Source organism: Gekko japonicus, unplaced genomic scaffold (genome assembly GCF_001447785.1).
Source record: "Gekko japonicus isolate JY-2015 unplaced genomic scaffold, Gekko_japonicus_V1.1 scaffold692, whole genome shotgun sequence".
NCBI classification, from domain to species: Eukaryota; Metazoa; Chordata; class Lepidosauria; order Squamata; family Gekkonidae; genus Gekko; species Gekko japonicus.
The window spans coordinates 663468-684206 of record NW_015169194.1 but is presented as its reverse complement, the minus strand read 5'-3'; the positions used below and the strand labels follow the sequence as shown (position 1 = coordinate 684206).

Below are 20739 nucleotides of genomic sequence, written 5' to 3'. Positions count from 1 at the left end.
GCTTTCATTTTAAAAGCCTAGCTTTGGGGGGGATGGGATACTAAGCCACATGTGCAGACTAGTATTATTTGAATTTACAAAGATAACAGTCGGAAGAGTGATAAAAGCAATTCCTTTGCCTCTTTTAAAATAGGGGTGGCCAGCACAGTAAAGATATGAAGAAAGCCCTTAGTTTTTACAAGCAAAAAGTGTGGTTAGGACTATAATATAAACAGGAAAAAGAAATCAAAGGAGTAATGTGGGGATAGTATTTCTGTTTCTCCAGTTAAGCTAATTAAAGCCACATTTGTGATTGTGGACACCCAGCTTAGCAATAGTATTTATGAAAATCATAAGAGAAGAAATTGCTGGAGACAAGAGAGGAATTAAGTACTAGCAACAATTAAGGGAAGAGACTCAGCAGACAACCTGGCACAGCTATCAGAATAATACCTTGTGCATTAAAGGAAGAAGTCTAGAAAAACTGCAAGCATCCCTACAGTGGTGGGGTTGTTATTTCTTGGATTCATTCCATCAAATTGAAAAGAAAGACTTTGATCATGTCACAGTGGGATACGTAAGATGAATTATGTGGAGTATCTTCTTGAGAGCTGCCATGCTTTCTCCGTAACAGCCCATCGTTCGATCAGGGGCCAACAAATTGCCATTTCAGCTTATATGGAATGATTTGAGGCATCTGTAGCCCTAATGTGATGCAAGCAAGGAAAAGGGAAGCATGAAAGAATAATCCTGGGTAATTTTCATTTTACATGGCAGTGTGAGCAGTGACATTAAGACACAGCTCTGGGCTTGGGCAAATGACTTCATCACTCAGATCTTCCAACTTGTGTCTGAGGAAGGGAGCTTTGACTCTTGAAAGCTTGTACTCTGAACATTTTCTTGGTCTCTAAGGTTTTGCTGGACTCGAACATAACTGTTCTACTGAAGATCAACATGGCTATCCTCTGAAACCATCTTCATCACTGGATACCAGCAGCCCATTCAGTTCAACAGGCCTTTTCAATTGCCACACCCATTTTAACAGTTACTCAATTCTTACTACATCTGTGCTAGCCAACTTCCCCCTGCATACTTTATGAATACCCCAAAGCATATTTTTAACAATAGCTAGTACACTTTGCAGGAGCTGCGGTGGCTCAAGTGGTTAAGATGCTGAACTGCAGGCTGTGGAAGGTCAGCAGTTCAGCAGTTCGAGAACCGGGTGCCGTATGACGGAGTGAGCTCCCATCTCTAGTTCCAGTTCCTGCCAACCTAGCAGTTCGAAAGCAAGAAATTGCAAGTAGATAAATAGGTAACAGCGTTCCGTGCGCCTTGGTGTTTAGTCATGCCGGCCACATGACCACGGAAACGTCTTCAGACAGCGCTGGCTCTTCGGCTTTGAAACGGAGATGAGCACCGCAACCCTAGAGTCGGATTCGACTGGCTTTCAAGCAAGGGAACCTTTACCTTTTACCTAGTATACTTTGCATACCCTTTTGTGGCTAGCCAGTTATTTTGCAACTAAATCTGGGTCACACGGGGACAAAATACTTCCATGTATTATAAAAGAAAATAAAGAAGGTTAAGAGCTGAGTGAGGTAATCACTGGCAGGTTCTCTCTGCACTTTGCATATTCTAATTGTCATTTGTCTTCTCTTCCATCTACCTTTATGGTAAAACAAAATAATGCAGCAACACATCTTTGTCTAGTGAGAACCAGTTTGGTGTAGTAGTTAGGAGCGCAGACTCTAATCTGGGAAAACCAGGTTTGATTCCCTGCTCCTCCACATGCAGCTGCTGATGTGATTTTGGGTCAGTTACAAGTTCCTTCAGAGCTGTTCTCAAAAGCGCTCTCTAAACCCACCTACCTCACAGGGTGTCTGTGATTGGGAGAGGAAGGGAAAGGAGATTGTAAGCCGCTCTGAGACTCTTCTTCTTCTAAACACTGTATGCTGTGTACAATTAAAACGGGAAACCTTCCAAGCTTCTGGAGTGTTTTTAATCCATGAAAGTATGATTAAGGCTTTTCCATAATAAAACAAACTTGGTTTCAGTTACAAAGCCCTAGAGGGCAAAACAAACAAGACATAGAAGCCAAGGCCTTCCCCTGATTCTGACTTCTAGCACTGGTAGGTTTCCTGACTCTGGATTTGGTATTTATTTATTATTAAATTTCTAGCCCTCCCTCCCCGCAAGTGGGCTCAGGGCGGCTCACAAATAGGGCACATATCCCAATACATAAAAACAAAATTAAAAACAAGATAAAACAATCATTTACGATATTACAAAGTGCTCTGGATGTTTCAAAATCAGTCTTCAGTAAGAGGGTGGTTCAGTGGTATCAGCTCCATGCCACGCTGTGGTTCGCTCATCACAGGGCCATCTCCACACCCCGCTGTTGCCCCAACCAGTTGTTGTTGTTGGTGATAGTAGTGGTAATGATGGTAGTGGCGGCTTCTCCTCGAAAGCCTGGCAGAAGAGCTCCATCTTGCAGGCCCTGCGGAACTGTGCAAGGTCTCACAGAGCCTGTATCTCCTCTGGGAGCTCATTCCACCAGGTAGGAGCCGCCACTGAAAAGGCCCTGGCCCTGGTTGCAGCAAGCCTGGTCTCCTTGGGGCCTGGGGTCACCAGCAGATGTTGCGTCCCCGACCGTAGTGCCCTTTGGGGTACATATGGGGAAAGGCGGTTCTTTAGGTATGTCGGACCCCGGTCCCTTTAGTTCCCTTTAGTCACCATGACTAGCAGCTACCAATGGACCTATGTAAAGTCACCCAGCAAGCTTCCATGGCAGAATGGGGATTTGAATCTGGGCTTCCCATGTTCTAGTCTGACACTTTAACCACTACACCACACTGGTTGCCAACTATGGGCTGAGCCACTCCTTGAGATTTGGGGTTGGAGTGTGGGGAGGGTGAGGTTTGAAGAAGACTCTCAGCCAGGTATAACATCATAGAGGTCATGCTCCAAAGCCGCCATTTTCTCCAGGGAAATTGATCTCTGTAGTCTGGAGATCCATTGTAATTCTGGAAGATCTCCAGGCCCCACTTGGAGACTGGCAACCCTAAAGGAAGAGGAACAGGGTGTTTGTTTGTTTTTTACTATAACTGGAGCCCATCCCATTACATTAAAGAGAGCCAGTGTAGTGTAGTGGGGTTCAGAGTGTTGGACTAGTATCTGGAAAACTCAGGTTCAAATCCCCACTTGTGCCATGGAAGCTTGCTGGGTGACCTTGAGCCAGTTGCACTTGCTCAGCCTCATCCACCTCACAGGGTTGTTGTGAGGACAAAAAAAGGAGGAGAATAATGTAAAGCTGCTTTGGTTCCCTGTTGGGGAGAAAGGCAGGGTAGAAATGAAATAAATAAAATTAATATGATTTTGTTCTTTCAAATACCATCAAATGTATTCAACAATCCTATAGCAAAAACAAGTAAATTCATTTGAAAAGGCTTTCTACTTATGAAGAAAAAATCTGACTGTATAATACTGTGTTTTGAAGGACAAGACAAAGAGAACTCAGCAAACGTGTCACTAAAAAGCTAAGTGGTTTCTAATTCAACAACTCATTTTAACACTTTGGAATGCAACTCACATTTTGGTTTGACACTTTAGAAAAATAAATCAGGTTAAACCATGAGTTTTTAGATCAGACAGTCCTCAAATTTAAGAGTAACCAGATGCCTGGCTTTTGTCTAGAATGCAAAATCTAACAAATCTCTGTTTGTTCAGATTTATCTTTTGTACCAAGGTTCCCTCTCTTAGGAAACTTTATGGAAGTCATGGGTTCAGATGCTTTTGCTCATTTTAGCACAGCCATCCCTAGCATATCTGGATAAAAGAGCAAAGCTAAGTCGTATAGTGCCTCAGATGGCAAGGAGGCTCACACAGTATTCTTGGCAAGCTATGTCAACTGAGTACTAGAGAAGAAAAAATGAAACCTTAAATGCAGTGACATTCTAAACATACCAGATATAGACTTCTCCTCTTCAGAACTTTAACTGCAAATGGGAAGGCAGTGTTTATTTGAACCTGACCAGATACTTCTGTCAAAATTAGACACACGAGATACCCAAGATAAATGTAAATCCATGCAAAGCAAAACAGCTTCGCAAAACATATTCTGCTTGCTTAACAAACACCAGTTGGTTTCCAAATGTACCCGCTTCTTCCCAGATGTCTTCAGATATGCATTCATATATACTTTGAAGCTAATGCACCTTAATCCCTTGCTGACCTTCGCCCTGATATACCTGCAACATATCAATGACTGATCCAAATGTGTGATCCAACATTAAATTGTTCCAGTATTTGTTATGGAAACCAACGGAAAAAAACGCCTCATGGACTGTTGTGCAACACATTGCTCAATCAAATGAACAAGGCCAGCTGCTGGTACTGGCATTTGTTTCCAAGGCAAAGGGAGGGGGAACGCTTCATTTGACTTAAGATACAGTAAAAATCTAGCCAGGAAGCTTTGCTTAAAACAAGTTCACATACTATGAAGACTAAACAGCATTAGCATTTCAGCCAGCTAGGAAAGCTATTTTACTTAGGCAGTTCTAATTCTTTTTAAAGATAAAGTGCTTGAAATCATGCCAGAGTATAATTACAGTAGGGACTGCAAGGTATTTCCCTTTATTGCCCTGTTTTGGTATGTTTGAGGAGCTGCGGTGGCTCAGGTGGTTAAGCTGCTGAACTGCAGGCTGTGGAAGGTCGGTAGTTCAGCAGTTTGAGACCCGAGTGTGCCGCATGATGGAGTGAGCGCCCGTCTCTAGTTCCAGCTCCTGCCAACCTAGGAGTTTCAGAGCAGCTTACAAACTCCTTTCCCTTCCCCTCCCCACAACAGACACCCTGTGAAGGGGGTGGGGCTGAGAGAACTCAAGAACAGCTGTGCTAGAGCTTGTGACTTACCCAAGGTCACATCAGCAGGTGCAAGTGGAGGAATGGGGAATCAAACCTTGTTCTCCCAGATTAGAGTCTGCACACTTAAGCACTACACCAAACTGGTTCTCAAGATTTGGAAACATGTCCATTCACCCCACAAATTAAAACACATTTTAATAGTCAAAACTTTTCCTCATTGGACTTAAACTGTGGTATACTGGTTTGTTGGATTAAGATCTGGGGGAACCTACTTCAACTCCCACCTTCCATGGCAGTCTGCTGGGAGAACTGGGCCAGTCAATAACCTTAACCTATCCCACAGGGTTTTTGTGAGGCTAAAATGGAAGGCAGGAGTTAATGTTAGAAGCTGCCCTTGAAATAGAGAACTGGTATGTCTGCTTGTTCCCTACTGTAAAAACAGGAAGACTTAACCAGGTCTACCCAACAAATCCATAACTGGCTATGTTTGAACCTAGGTCTCCTGGGGAAAAGGCCAATTCAACCAGCACCAGCATATTTTCTTATAAGATCATAATGTAGTACAAGGGTTATTTTTAAAGTGGGAAGCTACAATACTCTTTAAACTTTGGGACAATCTCATATGCCAAATTTCTATAAATTTGAAAACTTGTTTGTATACATTTTATTAGGAAGTGTTCAAGGCTGCTCGGTATCACACAAGAAGCAGAACAAACTGTATTGTTCATACCATATTCGAGTGAATGCTCACCCTTTACCACAGACCTTTCAGAGATCAATATACCCCTTATATACCATCTAAGTCATTACAAGAGTTAACTATGTTGATTTCCATGGCAAACAACAACTGCTATGGACTGCGGAATTCAGAATCCTGAAAATCTCAGTTTGTATCGTTAAAAATGTCTACTCCTTATGGCTGCAAATACAGGCTACTGGGCAGTGTGCTGGGCAACATTTTGCAGGGTACAGAGAGAACAGAAATAGCACACACAGTGGAATTTCAGGCAGCTGGGCTTTATTGACAAGCATTGCTCTTTGCATCTCCCCATGACTGATGCAGACAGATTTGCAGAATTCAACTGGTCTTCATCCAGAAGGTAAATTAACTTATCAAAATTAGCTTAATTTTTTTTAAGCACAGAATATACTCATCCCTTGTTAGGGTAAGGATATGATCACTAGGTTTTCAAAAGAATTAGAAATATACATATCAAATAAATGCTGCAGTCCAGTTCAGTACAACTTTATTTAAAGAGGGAAAGAAATTACAGTGCAATGATTCCATGCAACATATATATGTTTTTTAAATAAACATAACTAGAAGGAATGTGATCTGTACTACTACAATAATTACAAAGCACTTCGGGGCTTTAGAAAACAGATTTTCAGTGTAAAGAACTATTTCCAATCAGTCTTCCAAAATACTGCATGCCTCCTTAAAAGAGCACAGGAATGTTACTTGAAAGGCATAAAGGATCCAATCCCATTAAATTTACTAAGCAGAACACAATCAACTTCACATAATTTATGAAGGATTTATATGGAGCAACTCAAGCTGCTTATTCAAAACACAAAAAAAATGGACTGGTAAACATTTGTGTAATTAACTTCTAGTTAACCATCATTTTTACCTGGAGTGTACAACTTATTTAAAAGAGGGAAGATTTGGCACTTTTATACTGATGTCACCAATATTAATATTTCTTGGGATCTCTGGAAGATTCATATTCTTTACAGCTGACACAGCCCGGGCTGGGGCTCCTGCTAAACCAGCCTGTATACAGAAGAAAAAGATACTGCTAAGATGACATCCATTACAGTTACAATTAAATACCACTACAGTGACACCCATTCCAAAAAGTCATTTACACCACTAAGGATTATAAAAAACAGATGGTATTTGAGTTGAAATGGAATGGATTACTTCAAGTATCAAAGACAGAGGGAAAAAGTTTACACACATTCTAAGATATGGTTACAGCATGCAATGGCAACAATGAAAACTATACAGAAAAATTAAGTAATATGTAGTCTGTAAAACAACCAGATTGAGGTTAAAGTTAGGGTTCGTGCTGTCTTTGACTTTTACTGTTTCCAGGTAGTGCAGCATACCTAACCCGAGCCAGTCATCTGACACCTGGTAAACATTCCCAACACTCACTCGGTTTTAATTTGTAACAACCCAAAGACAAAATGTTTATTTTTCGTAAGGCCTTAGCTTTAATTGTTAGTTTTCGATTAAGTGGTATCCCATACAAAAATAAAAAGAACCTTAAACACTGATTTTAAATCTTCTGAGTAGCTTGTTATGTTAGATGCCAAGCAGTAGGGAAGGAAGCATGTCCTCTAGATCTTTATCCCATGCCACCCCCACCTAAAAGGCTCAGCTGATGTTCCAAAAGTGAAATTCAACAAACTGGAAAGCTCCAAGCTTGTAAACTCAATAGATGTGTGGAATGGACTGCATCTGAGCATGCAAAAAGGACAAAAGGAATAGACTAAACGTTAATTTTGGCAATTTAGATGTTAAGTGAAACATGACCTCTAGTTCTTTCCCTTCCTCTCAAACCTCTTTCCATCCTTTTGATTTACAGAAAGGCTCCTGAGCCAAAGCTTCATAGGACAGCTGTTCATCTATCTTATGTTTATATTAAACAATGTTTTCAAAATGATTCTCCTCACAGTATACAAAAAAATTCCAATGCAACTTCTTTTAAACAAATATTTCCAGGACCAAGTATGGGCCACCCACCTCTTGAAAGCCAATGACTGCAAAATACCTGGTGTTTGGTACACAGGCTTGGACAATTTCAGCATTAAAATGAGTTGCTAGCCCTCATGTTTAGAGAAAGACATTTAGCTATTTTCAAATGATGAAACACACGCCCTTGAATAATTTCCAAAGATAAATGTAAAATAAGTTCTGCCTGTTTACTAGTTGTAGCTGGTCTTCAAGATTTGGAAAACATGCTAATTAAATTAAGTCACAAGTTTCTAAAAACAAAGCTTCAGTTCTTTAGGAACATTTGAATGCTAAACAAACAAAACATTCTGGTTTAAGTGATATGTTTTTATGGAAATGTTGTCCCTGTGGAAATGGCATAGTTAGTTTCTGTGAAAAACATACATTATAGCATGTCAAAAAAACTAGTTATATAACCTAGCTAACTGACCATGCTGTACCTAACTGCATTTTTTTTAGTCCAGTGGCACCTTTAAAGACCAACAGAGTTTTATTCACAAAACTCATACCTTGAATAAAACTGGTCTCAAACTTTGTTCTACTGCTTCAGACCAACACGGCTACCCACCTAGATCTAACTGCATTTTGACATTTAAAATCTGTAATCTAGGAAGATGGTGAGAGCAAACCAAGGTTTATGCAGGATTGCTGGCTGCTTCGAAGAAAATTGCTGAGTGCACCAAGTAAATGCAGTCACCGATATCAGTTCAATATCACAACAGTAGGAAAATAAAATTTTCTAATTTAAGTGCTATTCTACATTGAAGTTAACTATTTGCCTGGGATAAGTAACAATTTCTTCTGGTAGCATACAAGCCAGACTCACCATTGAAACAACTGTCACACATAGGTACACAAACAGGCCAATACAATTCTTATACCTGGCTTAATACTTTGCTTTGCAGGACAGTCCACTGTACATAATTAGCATTCTTCTGATATAGTAGCATTAGTCATGACTACCTACAATAACAGACTGCTAGTATAACTTCTATATTCTTTTAAATAATATTGCTCACCAGCATAAGCCCCAGAACCAATTTCTCCTAACCTGCAATAATTTCCTGTGTCTAATTATCATAAATTTCCTCCACCGTGGCCCATGTGGAGAAGATTGCTGTAGTCACCGCTGACCAAGGGGAGTGCGCAGTGATGGACCCCAGCAGGGGCAGTCCTTGTACCTCTTATGCCTTAGTAATGCATTGTTAGATCCAATAGGCCACGGTGGCCTTTGAGGCCTTCTTCCTCTGGTTCTGGGTGCAGTAGGACGTGAACAGTGAGTCCGTTTTTCTGAAGGATGCTGTCCTGTTGATGCCTATATGGAGGGTTAGGATTAGCTTTACATCCAGGTTGTGCCAAATCTTTTCCTTCGGATGTTTCAGATTTTGACAAAATGAAGGTAAAATGAATGGTTGATTGTGGTGAAAAAGGGAGTTCACCTCTGGAGTAAAGGAGGGGTCTGTCCTCATGGTCACTGACTCCTTTTGGAATATGCAGAGCTCTTTCCTAGTGAATACTGCTGCTAATTTGGAGATTCTCTGAGCTGAGGTCACAGCCACAAGGAAGACCACCTTCCATGACAGATAGCACAGCTCTGTTGTCTTTAGGGGTTCGAATGGTGGTGCGGTGAGCGCGCATAGTACCTTGGAAAGACTCCACATGAGAAACCTGTGTCGGACTAGTGGGGCCAATTGTTTGGTTCCCAAGATGAACCTCTTCACATACTTGTTTGTGAACAGGTTCCTAAAGTCTCCCCTGCCCCAGGCATACTTGTAGGGCCCACCACCTACCATTTTAGCGTGCTGGGTTGGGGACCTTTCCTCCAACCTCCAAATAAGAACAGCGCTACATCCTTGTATGTTGCCTGTAATGGATTTAGGCCCTTGTTGGAAGCAATGAGCAGAAATTCTACTTCATGGGCCAAAAAAGCTAGTAGCATTAAAGTTGTGAGCGAGTCTACATTTAACTATTGCATAAATACGTTTTTTAGAAGATTAGTTCCATAATCTTGTAAAAATCTCAGAATAAATTCTTTTAAATTATATTTAAACTATATTTTAAGAATAATTTAAACATTATAAGAGAAAACAGAATCAAGTCAAATTTCACCCACCCCTTTCCACTGTATTGGTAGACCTGGCCTCCAGAGAACAAGTCTACCCGCCCCAGTCCACTAGATTGGTAGATCTGGCCTTGGACCATCACCCTGCGCTCAACCCGCCTAACCTAACAAACAAGAAGTTGCTTAAATGCCCAAACTACTTATTTATTCAAATATTTATATCCCATTTTTCCATATGACTCAAGGCAGCTTACAAATCAAACTGAAAAGCATAACAGAGGAGAGCAAAAAAAAAAAAGACAATTTCTCCAGCTCCATTGTAGCCTATGGGGACTAGTATAGTCAATAAAACCCATAGGCTATAATGGTGAATGGATCTGGGACGGGGGGCCTGTTCTTTGAGGTACATGCACCAAATTTGCAACATAGCTGCTGGTGCCTCTCCTCAAAAGTCTCCCCAAGTTTTAAAAAGATTGGACCAGGGGGTTCAATTTTATGGGCCACAGAAGGAGGTGCCCCCATCTTCCATTGTTTCCAATGGAGAAAATGCCTTGTGAGCAGAGAGCAGAAATTCCTGAGCAGCCTGTTAAAATGTGTGCAAGCACACCTCTAAACACAGCTTAGAGAAAACTATTGTCAGAAGCCCATCCAGTAAAGGTTATCCATGTGTGATTATAGATCCGTCTAGTCAGTCTCCTTGACTGCAGCATTACCTCCACACTGTCTCTGGGAAAACCCTGAGTCTCTAAATCCACCCTTTCAATCTCCACACAGTCAGTTGTAACCAAACTGGGTCTGGATAGAGAATGGGGCCTTGGTGGAGAAGGTTCAGTCTGAGTGGTAGTTTCCATGGTCTCGTGGATGACAACTGTACCAGGTATGAGAACCACAGTCTCCTCAGCCAGTGTGGGGCCACGAATACCACATCTGCCCTTTCTTGTCTAATCCTGTTGAGTAGCCTGCCAATCAGGACTGGTGGTGGAAAGGCATACAGTAGCCTCTCCGGCCAAAGGTGTGTCAGCACATCCACTCCTTCCACTGGCAGCTTGTGGAATCTGGACAAGAACTTCTCTACTTAATGGTTGTTGGAGTTTGCTTGGAAGTCCATCACTGGCTTTCCAATTTTTTTCAAAATCTGGTCAAAGCCTCTCTGTTTAGGACCCATTCCCCGGGGTCCAGATCCTCCATGCTCAGCCACTCCGCCTGGAAATTGGACTGGCCTTTGAGTTGTTCTGCCTTTATGCTTTCGACATTCCTTTCCACCCACTGAAACAGACATTGAGCCTGCAGGAAAAGGGGCTTTGATCTGGTGCCCCCTGCCGATTTATGTCTGCCTTCATTGACATGTTGTCAGTGTGCATGAGGATGTGGCGATTTTGTATTAGTTGGCTGAAGGCCGCCAATGCCAGTCTGACCACCCTTAGTTCCAGCCAGTTGATGCTGTTTGTGGCTTCTGCCATGGACCCTTTTCCTTGTGCTACCTGTTGTTCACAATGCGCTCCCCAGCCTCTCTTGCTCACGTCTGTTGTCACCACTATCTGTTGTACTTGAAGGAAACTGATTCCCTTGCTCAGGTTCATCAGAGTTATCCTACCATGTCAACTCCTTCCTGAGATCGTCCATGACCTCAACCAGCCTGTGCTTCTGCCAGGAGATGTCTTTCTGGAAGGGGAGCAGTGTCCACTGTAAGACCCTGGCATGGAACCTTTCCCATGGCACCATGTCTATAGAAGAAATCATAAGTCTTTGTAAATGCTGCCAGGTGTATCAGGTCTGATTTTTTTCCAGGCCCTGGTTTCACTCACCAAGTCCCATATTTTCAACTGTTTCTCCTCTAGCAGATAAACTGTGGCCTGACTTGTGCACAGTCTGGCTCCCAGGTGTACTAGATCCTGTGTTGGGTCCACATGGCTCTTCTCCTCATTGATGAGGAATCCATGCTCGCACAGAAAGGCTGCTGCCCTCCGAGTATAGTGCGCAGCCGTCTCACAGTCCTCTGCCCGTAGTAGGATGTTGACTAAACACGAGTACATATGTATTATCCAGGATGAGGGATGCCACCAGCGTCACCATGACCTTGGTGAAGACTCTGGGTGCCAATGAAAGACCAAATGGTAACACCTTGTACTGGAAGTGCTGCCCCTGGAAGCAGAAGTGTAGAAATTTTCTGGAATCCAGGTGCAACAGAATGTGTAAGTATATCTCTTTGAAATCCATGGATATTAGAAAATCCCCTTGCTGTAGGACCTGTAGGATATGCCACAAGGACTCCATTCAGATTTTTTTCCTTTTGACCTATCAGTTGAGACCTCTAAGGTTCAACACCGCTCTCCAGTCGCCTGATGTTTTTGGGACCATGAACAGGATCAAACAGACTACTTTGAAGTGCTGGCTCTCAGGAATCCCTTCTATCGTGCCCATCTCCCGTACATGAAGAATTGCATGTTGTACCTGGAGCAATCAGCTCCTCAACTTTGGAGCTGATGTGAAGTTGCAAGGTGATATGGAGAGAAACTCTATTTTGTAGCCTTGAGAGATGATTGACAATACCCACTGATCTGTGGTGGTGACGTTCCATGCCTCTGCAAAGGCCTGAAGCTGTCTGCCGATCAGGTAGTCATGCAGACTATTTCCTGTTTGGGGTGCCCTTGTTGTTTCTAAAGGATGACGAATGTTGCAGATTGATGTCATCAAAGGAATCCAGGAAGGGTGAGAATGTCTATACCTTGACTGTTTTTTAAAAATCCTCTAGTGTCCAACTGGGCTGAAGCTGAAGATCTTGGCTTCTCCGTTAACTACCTCTTGTAATTTAGCATGGTGATCACCTTGTTGAGTAACTTTTGGGAATGCTCTGTTTGAAAAGTCTGGATGAAGTGGCTTGCACTTCTATTTTCTCCCCTGACCACTCTCGATCCTCTCAGAAAATTTCTGAGTTCTCCCCCAGGGATGTAATGATGGATGCCATCTCTGCCAGCTCCAAACTGGATGCTGGGGGTTGTCTTCCTCTAGGGCTGGTGGTCCCTGCCTGCCCGTCACTTCTAAAAATGTCTCCCTCGGATCAAGCCTCATCCTCCCGAGGCCTCTGAAGCTTCCGTTTGGTCAGGTCTCTCTGGGACTTGGGGATCTAGAGCCTGATGATGAGTGGGAGTTGGAGGATGGGTTGTTCCTTTTGCCTCCAGGAGCCCTGGAGACCACTCTTCCCCTCTGTCCTTGGCCTGGGTGGTCTGCCAGCCCGTTTGCTTTCCCACAGCATCTCCTCACCTCCTTGCTGCCGGCCACCCCACAGGCCAATTTCTTGGTGGCTTGTTTGGGGGACAGGGCAGAGCTGGAGCCCGCAGACTCAGACCACTCCACCTGCCCTGCGCCACCAATGCTGTCTGAGCCTGCTTGCTCAGCCTCCTTCGAGTGCAGGGGGAAGCAGAAGCCTGCCAGTTCTGACTGCTTGACCTGCTCCATGCTGCCGGCGGAGTTTGTTGTTTGTTGGGCCTCCTTCCCCCGAAGCCTCAGAGGTAGACGGGTTGGGCTCTGGGGAAGCTTTTGCTGCTTGCGCCTCTGCCTCCACTCCTATGCCCAAAGCCTTGGATGGGGGAGGGGGCCTCTTCATCATTGTCTTCTTTGTTGCTGCAGCGCTGAACTCTGGAGCTGGCATGGTTTTAGGCAAAGTGTCCTGCCTGACTGGCATTCTCGTCTTCCTTTCCCCCTTAAGTCCCTGGGGCTTGTGAGGAGATCAATTGGCCACTTTGTGTGGGTGTGCGTGTATTAATTTCCTTGTTGTCTTGAAGTTTGACCTCCAGTCGACCTACCAAGCACAGGGCTATACAGAAACTGGAGGTCAGCCTGGGTCTCTCCAATAGGAGCCACGCAACAAAAGAATTTGTATAGCCCTATCCAAGTGAGCAGAGGAGTGACCTAACCACTTCCTGGATGACTTCCCTCCACTGAAGGAGAACAGCTTTTGTCTGAAATCTTGAACAGTTACTATTAATGTAGTTGGCTCAGCCTCTTGTGACAGCAATATTGTGGTTGAACCCACCACCCTGTGTGAGAATTCCAAAGATGCCCACAGGCTCAAAAAGGTTGAGGACTCTACATGAAAACTGTACAGGTTCAAATGATGGCAAATAGTGAGAGAATGCTTATCACCATTTAACCTGAACTGGTACTCTCAACAAAATCCAGTCGAAGGTCTCAACACCTAATATTTTATTCTTGACTGCACATTTTTTGCTAAAGTCCATTTTGCACGAAAGATGGAAAGGACCTGGGTTCCACAATATTTAGAAAACTAGAATCTTTATATGTGGTTTCATAAGGAAACATCAGCAAGCCAGAGCAACTGTTCTCAGTTTAATTACATTTTACAATTCACAATAAAAACAGGATTTGAAATAGGAGAAACAAGAAGGGGGACCCGCGATACTCGCAGGGAGGGGACTCCACGTGGAGGAGGAGGCAGCTGCAGGTGAGCCTTCTCCCCTTCTTCCCCGCCCCCCTGGCACCAACGGCGAGGCCCACACGGCTCCCAGCCACCGGACCCACCAAGCCTTCTCCCTCCTCCCCCCCCCGGCATCGGCAGCGAGGCCTGAGCTTGGCCCGCCAAGCCTCCTCCCTCCCCTAGTGGCAGCGGCAGCGAGGGCTGAGCAGCTCACAGCCGGTGGTCGACCAAGCCTTCTCCCCCCCAGCGGCGAGGCTTTTACTTTTACTATATTTTTAATAGATTTCAGATTTTTCTGCACATCTGGGGATTACCCCAAACGTGCAGGAAAATCTGTCTGCCCCCCAGGTGCCCCCGATGTGCGGATTTAGATATCCGCACGCAGGGGGTGCCTTGGCTATTAGATATATAGATATAAAAGGCATAGGGTGGCTGAAAATACAATTAAAGTGAGCAGTTAGAAAAGTATGGAACAATATACCACAGACAGAGCTAGATCCATACCAACCAAGCTGCCTGGTATAATTGCTCTGTTGTAAATTCATTAACAGAAGACGGCTTAACAATTCCCATCCCCCGCCCTCCAGCTTTTCCAATTTGTCTCTCTCCGTTAAGTGGAATTAGAACAAAATTATGCCTGGTGGGCCAACAGCTACTGAGATTAAGCATACTGTCTACCTGTTGGATCAAGATGTTGAGGAAAGGTTAGTTTGGTGACCTACCATCTTGGAATAGCTGGTATGTACCCATAAAACTGTCCAGAACCTGGGTTAAGGGTATGATCACATGACAATATAACTTAGAATGAATTTTTCTGTATCCAAAACAGAAAAATAAAATAATCTAAGGTCCCCCTTTAATGTACATCTTGTCTCATTTGCCTGACTTATCTGGAGCCATCTGCTTTGTCAGTTTTTTTCTCCATGGCATGTCTTCTCTTACTACAGGATGCTCCACTCTGCATTAGGCAGCTCCTGTAATGTGTATTTACTCAGTATACCCAATATAGCAGGAAGGTGCCAGAAGGTACAACCCTACCCCACTACAGAAAAAGTCTTAAGACTGAAGGGACAAAGAAACTTCAAGCAGAATAATTCCGCTGCTAAAGGGTTGGGGGACCAAAGACTTCATCAAGTGAAACACCTGACTAGGACAAAAAAAGTCAAGGGTAAATCTGATGGAAGAAAAAAAAAAGTGACTTATTGTAGCTATGTTAATAAACAGGGGTTTTTTGGGGCCGGAGCACTGCTCCGGCAGCCCAAGAGCCACCCCCAGCTCCCTGTGCTGGGGTCGAGGGGAGGCGCTGAGAGCCCTGCCGCCAGGTCCTCTGGGCCCGTGCCGAAGTGCTGGGTCCGGGGGAAGGCGCAGAGAGCCCTGCAGCCGGGTTCCCCGCGCCCGCGCCGGAGCGCTGTGGCCGGGGGGAAGCCCAGAGAGCCACGCAGCCGGGTCCCCCGGGCCCGCGCAGAAGTGCTGCGACTCGGGGGTTCCTTCCTTCCTTCCTTCCTTCCTTCCTTCCTTCCTTCCTTCCTTCCTTCCTTCCTCTCTTTTCCTCCTTCCCTTCTCTCTTTCTTTTATTCCCTCCATTCCTTCTCTCCTTTTCGTCTTTCCCTCCTTCTTCCCTTCTCTCTTTCTTTCTTTCCTACCTTTCCTTCTCTTTTTTCCTCCTTTCCCTGTTTCCCTCCTTCTTCCCTTCTCTTTCTTTCTTTCCCACCTTCTTCTCTTCTTTTTTCCTCCTTTCCCTCCTTCTTCCCTTCTCTCTTTCTTTCCATCCTTCTTTCCTTCTCTTTCTTTCCCTCTTTCCTTCTCTCTACTCTCTCTCTTTCCTTCCCTCTTTCCTCCTTCTGTGACCCAACTCTAGTGAGAAGGGGTTTAAAGTTTAAACCCCTTCCCCCCCCCCCGTAAGCCAGCTGGGGAAGGGAAGGGGAGGCTTTTGAAGATGCTTTCCCCCCCTTTGCTTCCCCTTCTGACATCACTTCCAGTGATGTCAGGGGGTGTGGCATATGCTAATAGCTTAGAAGCTCATACTGTATGCTAATGAGCTCCTGCAGCTCTTTTTCTAGGAAAAGACCCCTGTTAATAAACATGGCTTTATAAGATACTTTGATCAGCTGGAGAGGAGCAATAACTTTTGTTCATCCATTGGGACAGTACTCGATATCATGATATACCTTGGCAAAGAAGCAAGGGCACCTATCCTCCCAACTATGCCAACGTCAAAGTTAAAAGGGCTTTCCATGTTCTGTTCTCTTCCTTTGCCCCAGTTTCTATATTGGTTAGCTATACTGAGATGTGATTACCTAGGGTGGGGTGTCTGGTCTTATCAGCTGTTGCTTTTTACTACTCTCAGGAACAGTTTACTAAGTCAAGTTCAAAATGTTAAATCATGGACTTACTTTTAATTAAAAAGTGGGGAAAGACCAATTGTACCAACTACGTTTTTCCTAGAAAATTAAAATGTTTGATACTCCATGTGTACCAGAATTGGTTGCCAGTTACGAAATTCACTTAGATTTTTGTTCTATATGAACTTGGACCACGATGAGACTTTCACAGAAAGACTGAACTTTTGGATTGACCCTGTCAATAAATCAGTTGCCAGAACAGCAGACATTATCTACATATTATAAGAGTACCAAGATCTTGTCTCTAAATGGTATTCTCATTTGCCACCTGCCATTTCAAATCAGGATATCTGAATTTATCAAATATCAAAACTTTAAGAATGGAATAAAAGTCATATAGTACTTCCAAGACAAAATGAACAGTTTAGGGAAGAAAACACAAATGCCTGGTCGTACTAGTTAAACAGGTAGTCATCTATATTGAGACATTCTTGAATAGCACTCTAAAGCAAGAATGTCTTGCACATATCTAAAACACAGAATTACTTGCTGTCATATAAAAGCAGATGTTTAACATACACTATGTTTCTCAAATCAAACTGTCTGCTTTTACCATTGCCATTTTATACCATTACCATTTTATACTAACTTCCAGTCCCAAAACATGTATAATCCAAAACAGCAGGGTTATGATGGGCATGTTACTGGTATTCTCTGTCACACAGTTAGAAGAAAGGGTCTTTTTGCACCATTGAGCCTAAATCACATTGTAATCCTGAATATTTATTGTGAATAAAACTATGCACATCCATGGGGTTTTCAAAGCACAATATGAATTTTCATACAGCTGGAATTACAACCAGACAATGTACTTCCCCAGCTGCTTTGTAATCTCAATTTAAATGAGCACATAGCAGTTTGAGATTTCAGTTGGTCACCAAAAGAAATGTTAGTCATGTATTCAATGACTCACACTTCCAGCCACCAACCTGATCAACCTAAATCACTAAAAAGACTGAGGTGATCAGATCCAAGTTAATGCACTCACTCAGTTAATTTGTTGGAAAGCTATTTCCCAGCCAGCAACAAAAATGCGATTTATCAATAGCAGCTGAATTTTAGGTATGATTTCAGGACACCGTTTAGCAATATGGAAGTTGTACATAGCTCCCTTCTACAGCACACACATTAAAAGGTAGTAATTAAGAGAAAACATGTGTTAATTATTCCCAAAATGACTGAATTCTATTAGCACTCTTTCAAAAGCTTTCTTACAAGGGAAAAATAGCCAGGAGAGCTTGTGCAGTTAAAAAAGTTCCAGAACATGCACATTTCTTGGAAATTAATTTAGTCTGCTAGAGGAGCTGTTCATGCACACTCCTCCACGATGTTTGACATTTAGCTGTCACTGCTGCCGGTGTTTCATACCAAACCTTTTCCCCAGAACAAGTATGATTCAAAGCAGCAGGGTTATGAATAGGATGGATGGATACAGTACAGAATATAAAAGAATGGCCATGTTCTCTTCTCATGGGATTAAATAAATGAACAGAATTAGAGAAAAAACAAAATGAAGTCTGCAAGTATATCAAAATGCCAAACAGATAGAAGACTTAGACATACTCTTAGAAATTTCAAGCACTTGGATCACAGCGATAGGAATGGATGGGCATGATTTTTTAATTTTTTTTTTGTTTATCTACTTTAAGTTGCCAGACCCAAAAATAAAAACAGAACATGTACAAGCAGAAAGTAAAATAGAGCAGTATTACATAAAAAGAAAAAAGTCCCTTTTTCTTACATCACAGAACATTTTGTATTTGGGGGAAGTAAGCAAAGAAATTAAGATGGCTGGATTGCTCATTTTCAAAGTTAGACTTTACAGTAAGGGTCTAAAACTGTACTCTGTCAAATATCCGTACTTTAAGACACTTTCTGGTTTCGTTGAATGAAGTTACTGATAGCTGCTTATGCAGTTTAAAAATTACTTAAGACCCAGTTCTGTAAAGAACTTTCATCAATTAAAATTTCCCTTCAAAGACTTTACTGGACCAAGATTTTACTTGTTAACAACAGTCAAGGTTTTGTCTGACATTTAGTATAAAAACTATGAATACAACTACTTTAATTTTGCAGGCTGTTTTGTCCATGGCTGTCCTGGATCACTGATGGTTACCATGAAGCTTTTGCAATATTGAACAGCTGGTAGTATGCGACAAAATACCTGTTTGAAACTCATACATGCCAATTTTCTTTCCAATTCAAGTTACACTATTCCAGTTCACTGAGCCTTAAATGGTTTAATTTTTTTGTATATTGCTACATTTTAAAACATTTCAAAAAATTTCTATTACATTTCCTCTGCAATTTCTTCTAAAATTTTAATTCTCAATATCTGTCTCTATAGGAAATTTAAACAATCAGTTTATTACTATAACATTTACAATAGGTATTACTACTGCTTGAAAATATGCAGTTAGTAAGGACTCCCTCATTAGTAAGGACACCCTGTCAATATTGCTTCCGTTGTTAAAGAATAACAAATTCCAGCCATATGGCATCCACTTAAAAATTCAGTTTTCAGATTTATTTATGCTTGTGGAACAATCTATGAAAGTTAAAGCATGCACAATATGTATTAGTTAGGGTTGCAAGTGTTGGTGGTATGGCACTGTGCTGATATTAATTAGAAGCAGGCCAGGGATCACATGCTTTTTCCATGGTAAAATATTATGACAGCAGCAGAGTAACCCACAGTTAAAGTTAACCAAAAATCTGAAACCAGCCTGGAGCTCCAACTTCTGAACCTTAAGCAGAAACTGGTCAGCCCCAAACTGCAGTTACCAATGTTTGCTGACATAAGGCATAACGTGGATTTTAAAAGGTCATGAGAATTCATACTCCATAAGGAAACTGGGTAGGTAGGAGAGGGAGGATATGATCTTGCCAACAGTTTCAGATTTGCTTAACTGTAAAGCAACTGGGAGCATGATATCCCAGATTTGTTTATACTCCAAGCATCAATATCACAGAATTGGATTTGAGAGATATAAACATTCCAAAGTTGAACACTAATGAAAGGTAAAAATAAAAATATATGAAGTCAATGACAATCTAGTACACTACAGGCAATAAAAAATGAGGGAAACTAGCACAAAAAGTAGGCTACAAAGACTAATATGGGTTTATCAACACATAATTTTTGAGTCTGGCCTAATTTATTTATTATTGCCTTTGACATCATTTTGCTTTCCCTTCATTAATAGAAGCACATTTTTTCTGAAAATTGGCAATACCTGTGTCTACCTGTCCTGTCTGGGAGACTGAAAGATAAAGGTCTGTAAAGAGAAGAATGGAAAGAACTAGAAAAGATCAGATGGTTTGGAAAATGAGGACTGACTTAAACGACCAAATTCAAGCCCCACTGAACACTAAAAATACAACACAAGGACCCCAGTTTATCCGGAGGACACCTTCCATGTCACTGATAGTGCCTGACAAATCCTCAGCCCAAATTCTCCCCCTTATAAAAGGCCGGAAGCTACATTTGTTTGATTTCAGAGTGACTGCCGAACCTATTCAAAATACCATTTAAGCTGCTCCTGAGCAACAGGTAACAGAAATGCACAACCAGCATTGCTCATAGCTTATAAGGAGAGATGTAGAAAATGCTATTGGCTGATATTCTAGTCCTGTAATTTCAGCTGCCAAACACTATCTACAGTGCGGAAAACCCTTGTTTTATTTTTAAGACAACAATCTACAACATCCGTACTCTGGAGCAAGCCCACTTACTTTGAACGCAGTCACTCAGGAAAAAAGGAGCAAATGACTATCCAGTGCTTTCTTAAAATATTATGTGGGGAAAGGATTCAGCTCAAAGAACCCAATTCTAGTTAATACATTGCAATTCATGGCTTGGATCCATCAGAGAATTTCTACACATGCAAGGGAGGTGTGATTTTTGGTGATTTCTCCCTCCCACAGCAACCCCCCCCTCAAGAATGCTGTTCATGGGGGTCCCCTACACCCCATGAGCAGGATTGGGGGGCATTTTGAATTATAGAGGGAGGGGGAGGCAGGAAAGTCAGGCTTGGTAGACAGAAATATTTTCTGTCCACAGAAACCTTCCACTGAGTCCAATCCCATGTTTTGGAAAGCTGTAACTGTAAACTAATAATTTAAGATATAAGATAAATGGATAAAGTCATTATTTTATCAGTCTTTTTATCTTAAATTAGGAACCAAGGAACTGTGCAATATGTTTTCGTGTGTATCCCAGAGTTTTCCCACCTCTTCTTTCTACTGGAGCCTC

General features: G+C 42.4%; 1 protein-coding gene across 3 annotated transcripts in view; it reads right to left on the bottom strand.

Moving 5' to 3' along the window:
* Nucleotides 1–3004: 3004 nt before the first annotated feature.
* Nucleotides 3005–20739, bottom strand: part of AP3S1 (adaptor related protein complex 3 sigma 1 subunit) — a 38695-nt gene continuing 20960 nt past the window's right edge. The window contains exons 6-7 of one of the 3 annotated variants that reach the window (XM_015416291.1): nucleotides 6474–6616; nucleotides 3005–3040 (exon numbers count right to left, since the gene is read on the bottom strand). In XM_015416291.1, coding sequence (XP_015271777.1) covers nucleotides 6488–6616 — 129 coding nt within the window. In that variant the 3' untranslated portion in view covers nucleotides 3005–3040; nucleotides 6474–6487. Of the gene's footprint in view, nucleotides 3041–6068; nucleotides 6617–19720; nucleotides 19763–20739 lie in introns of those variants that run through there. The other 2 variants (XM_015416292.1, XM_015416290.1) reach the window with 2 other exon arrangements.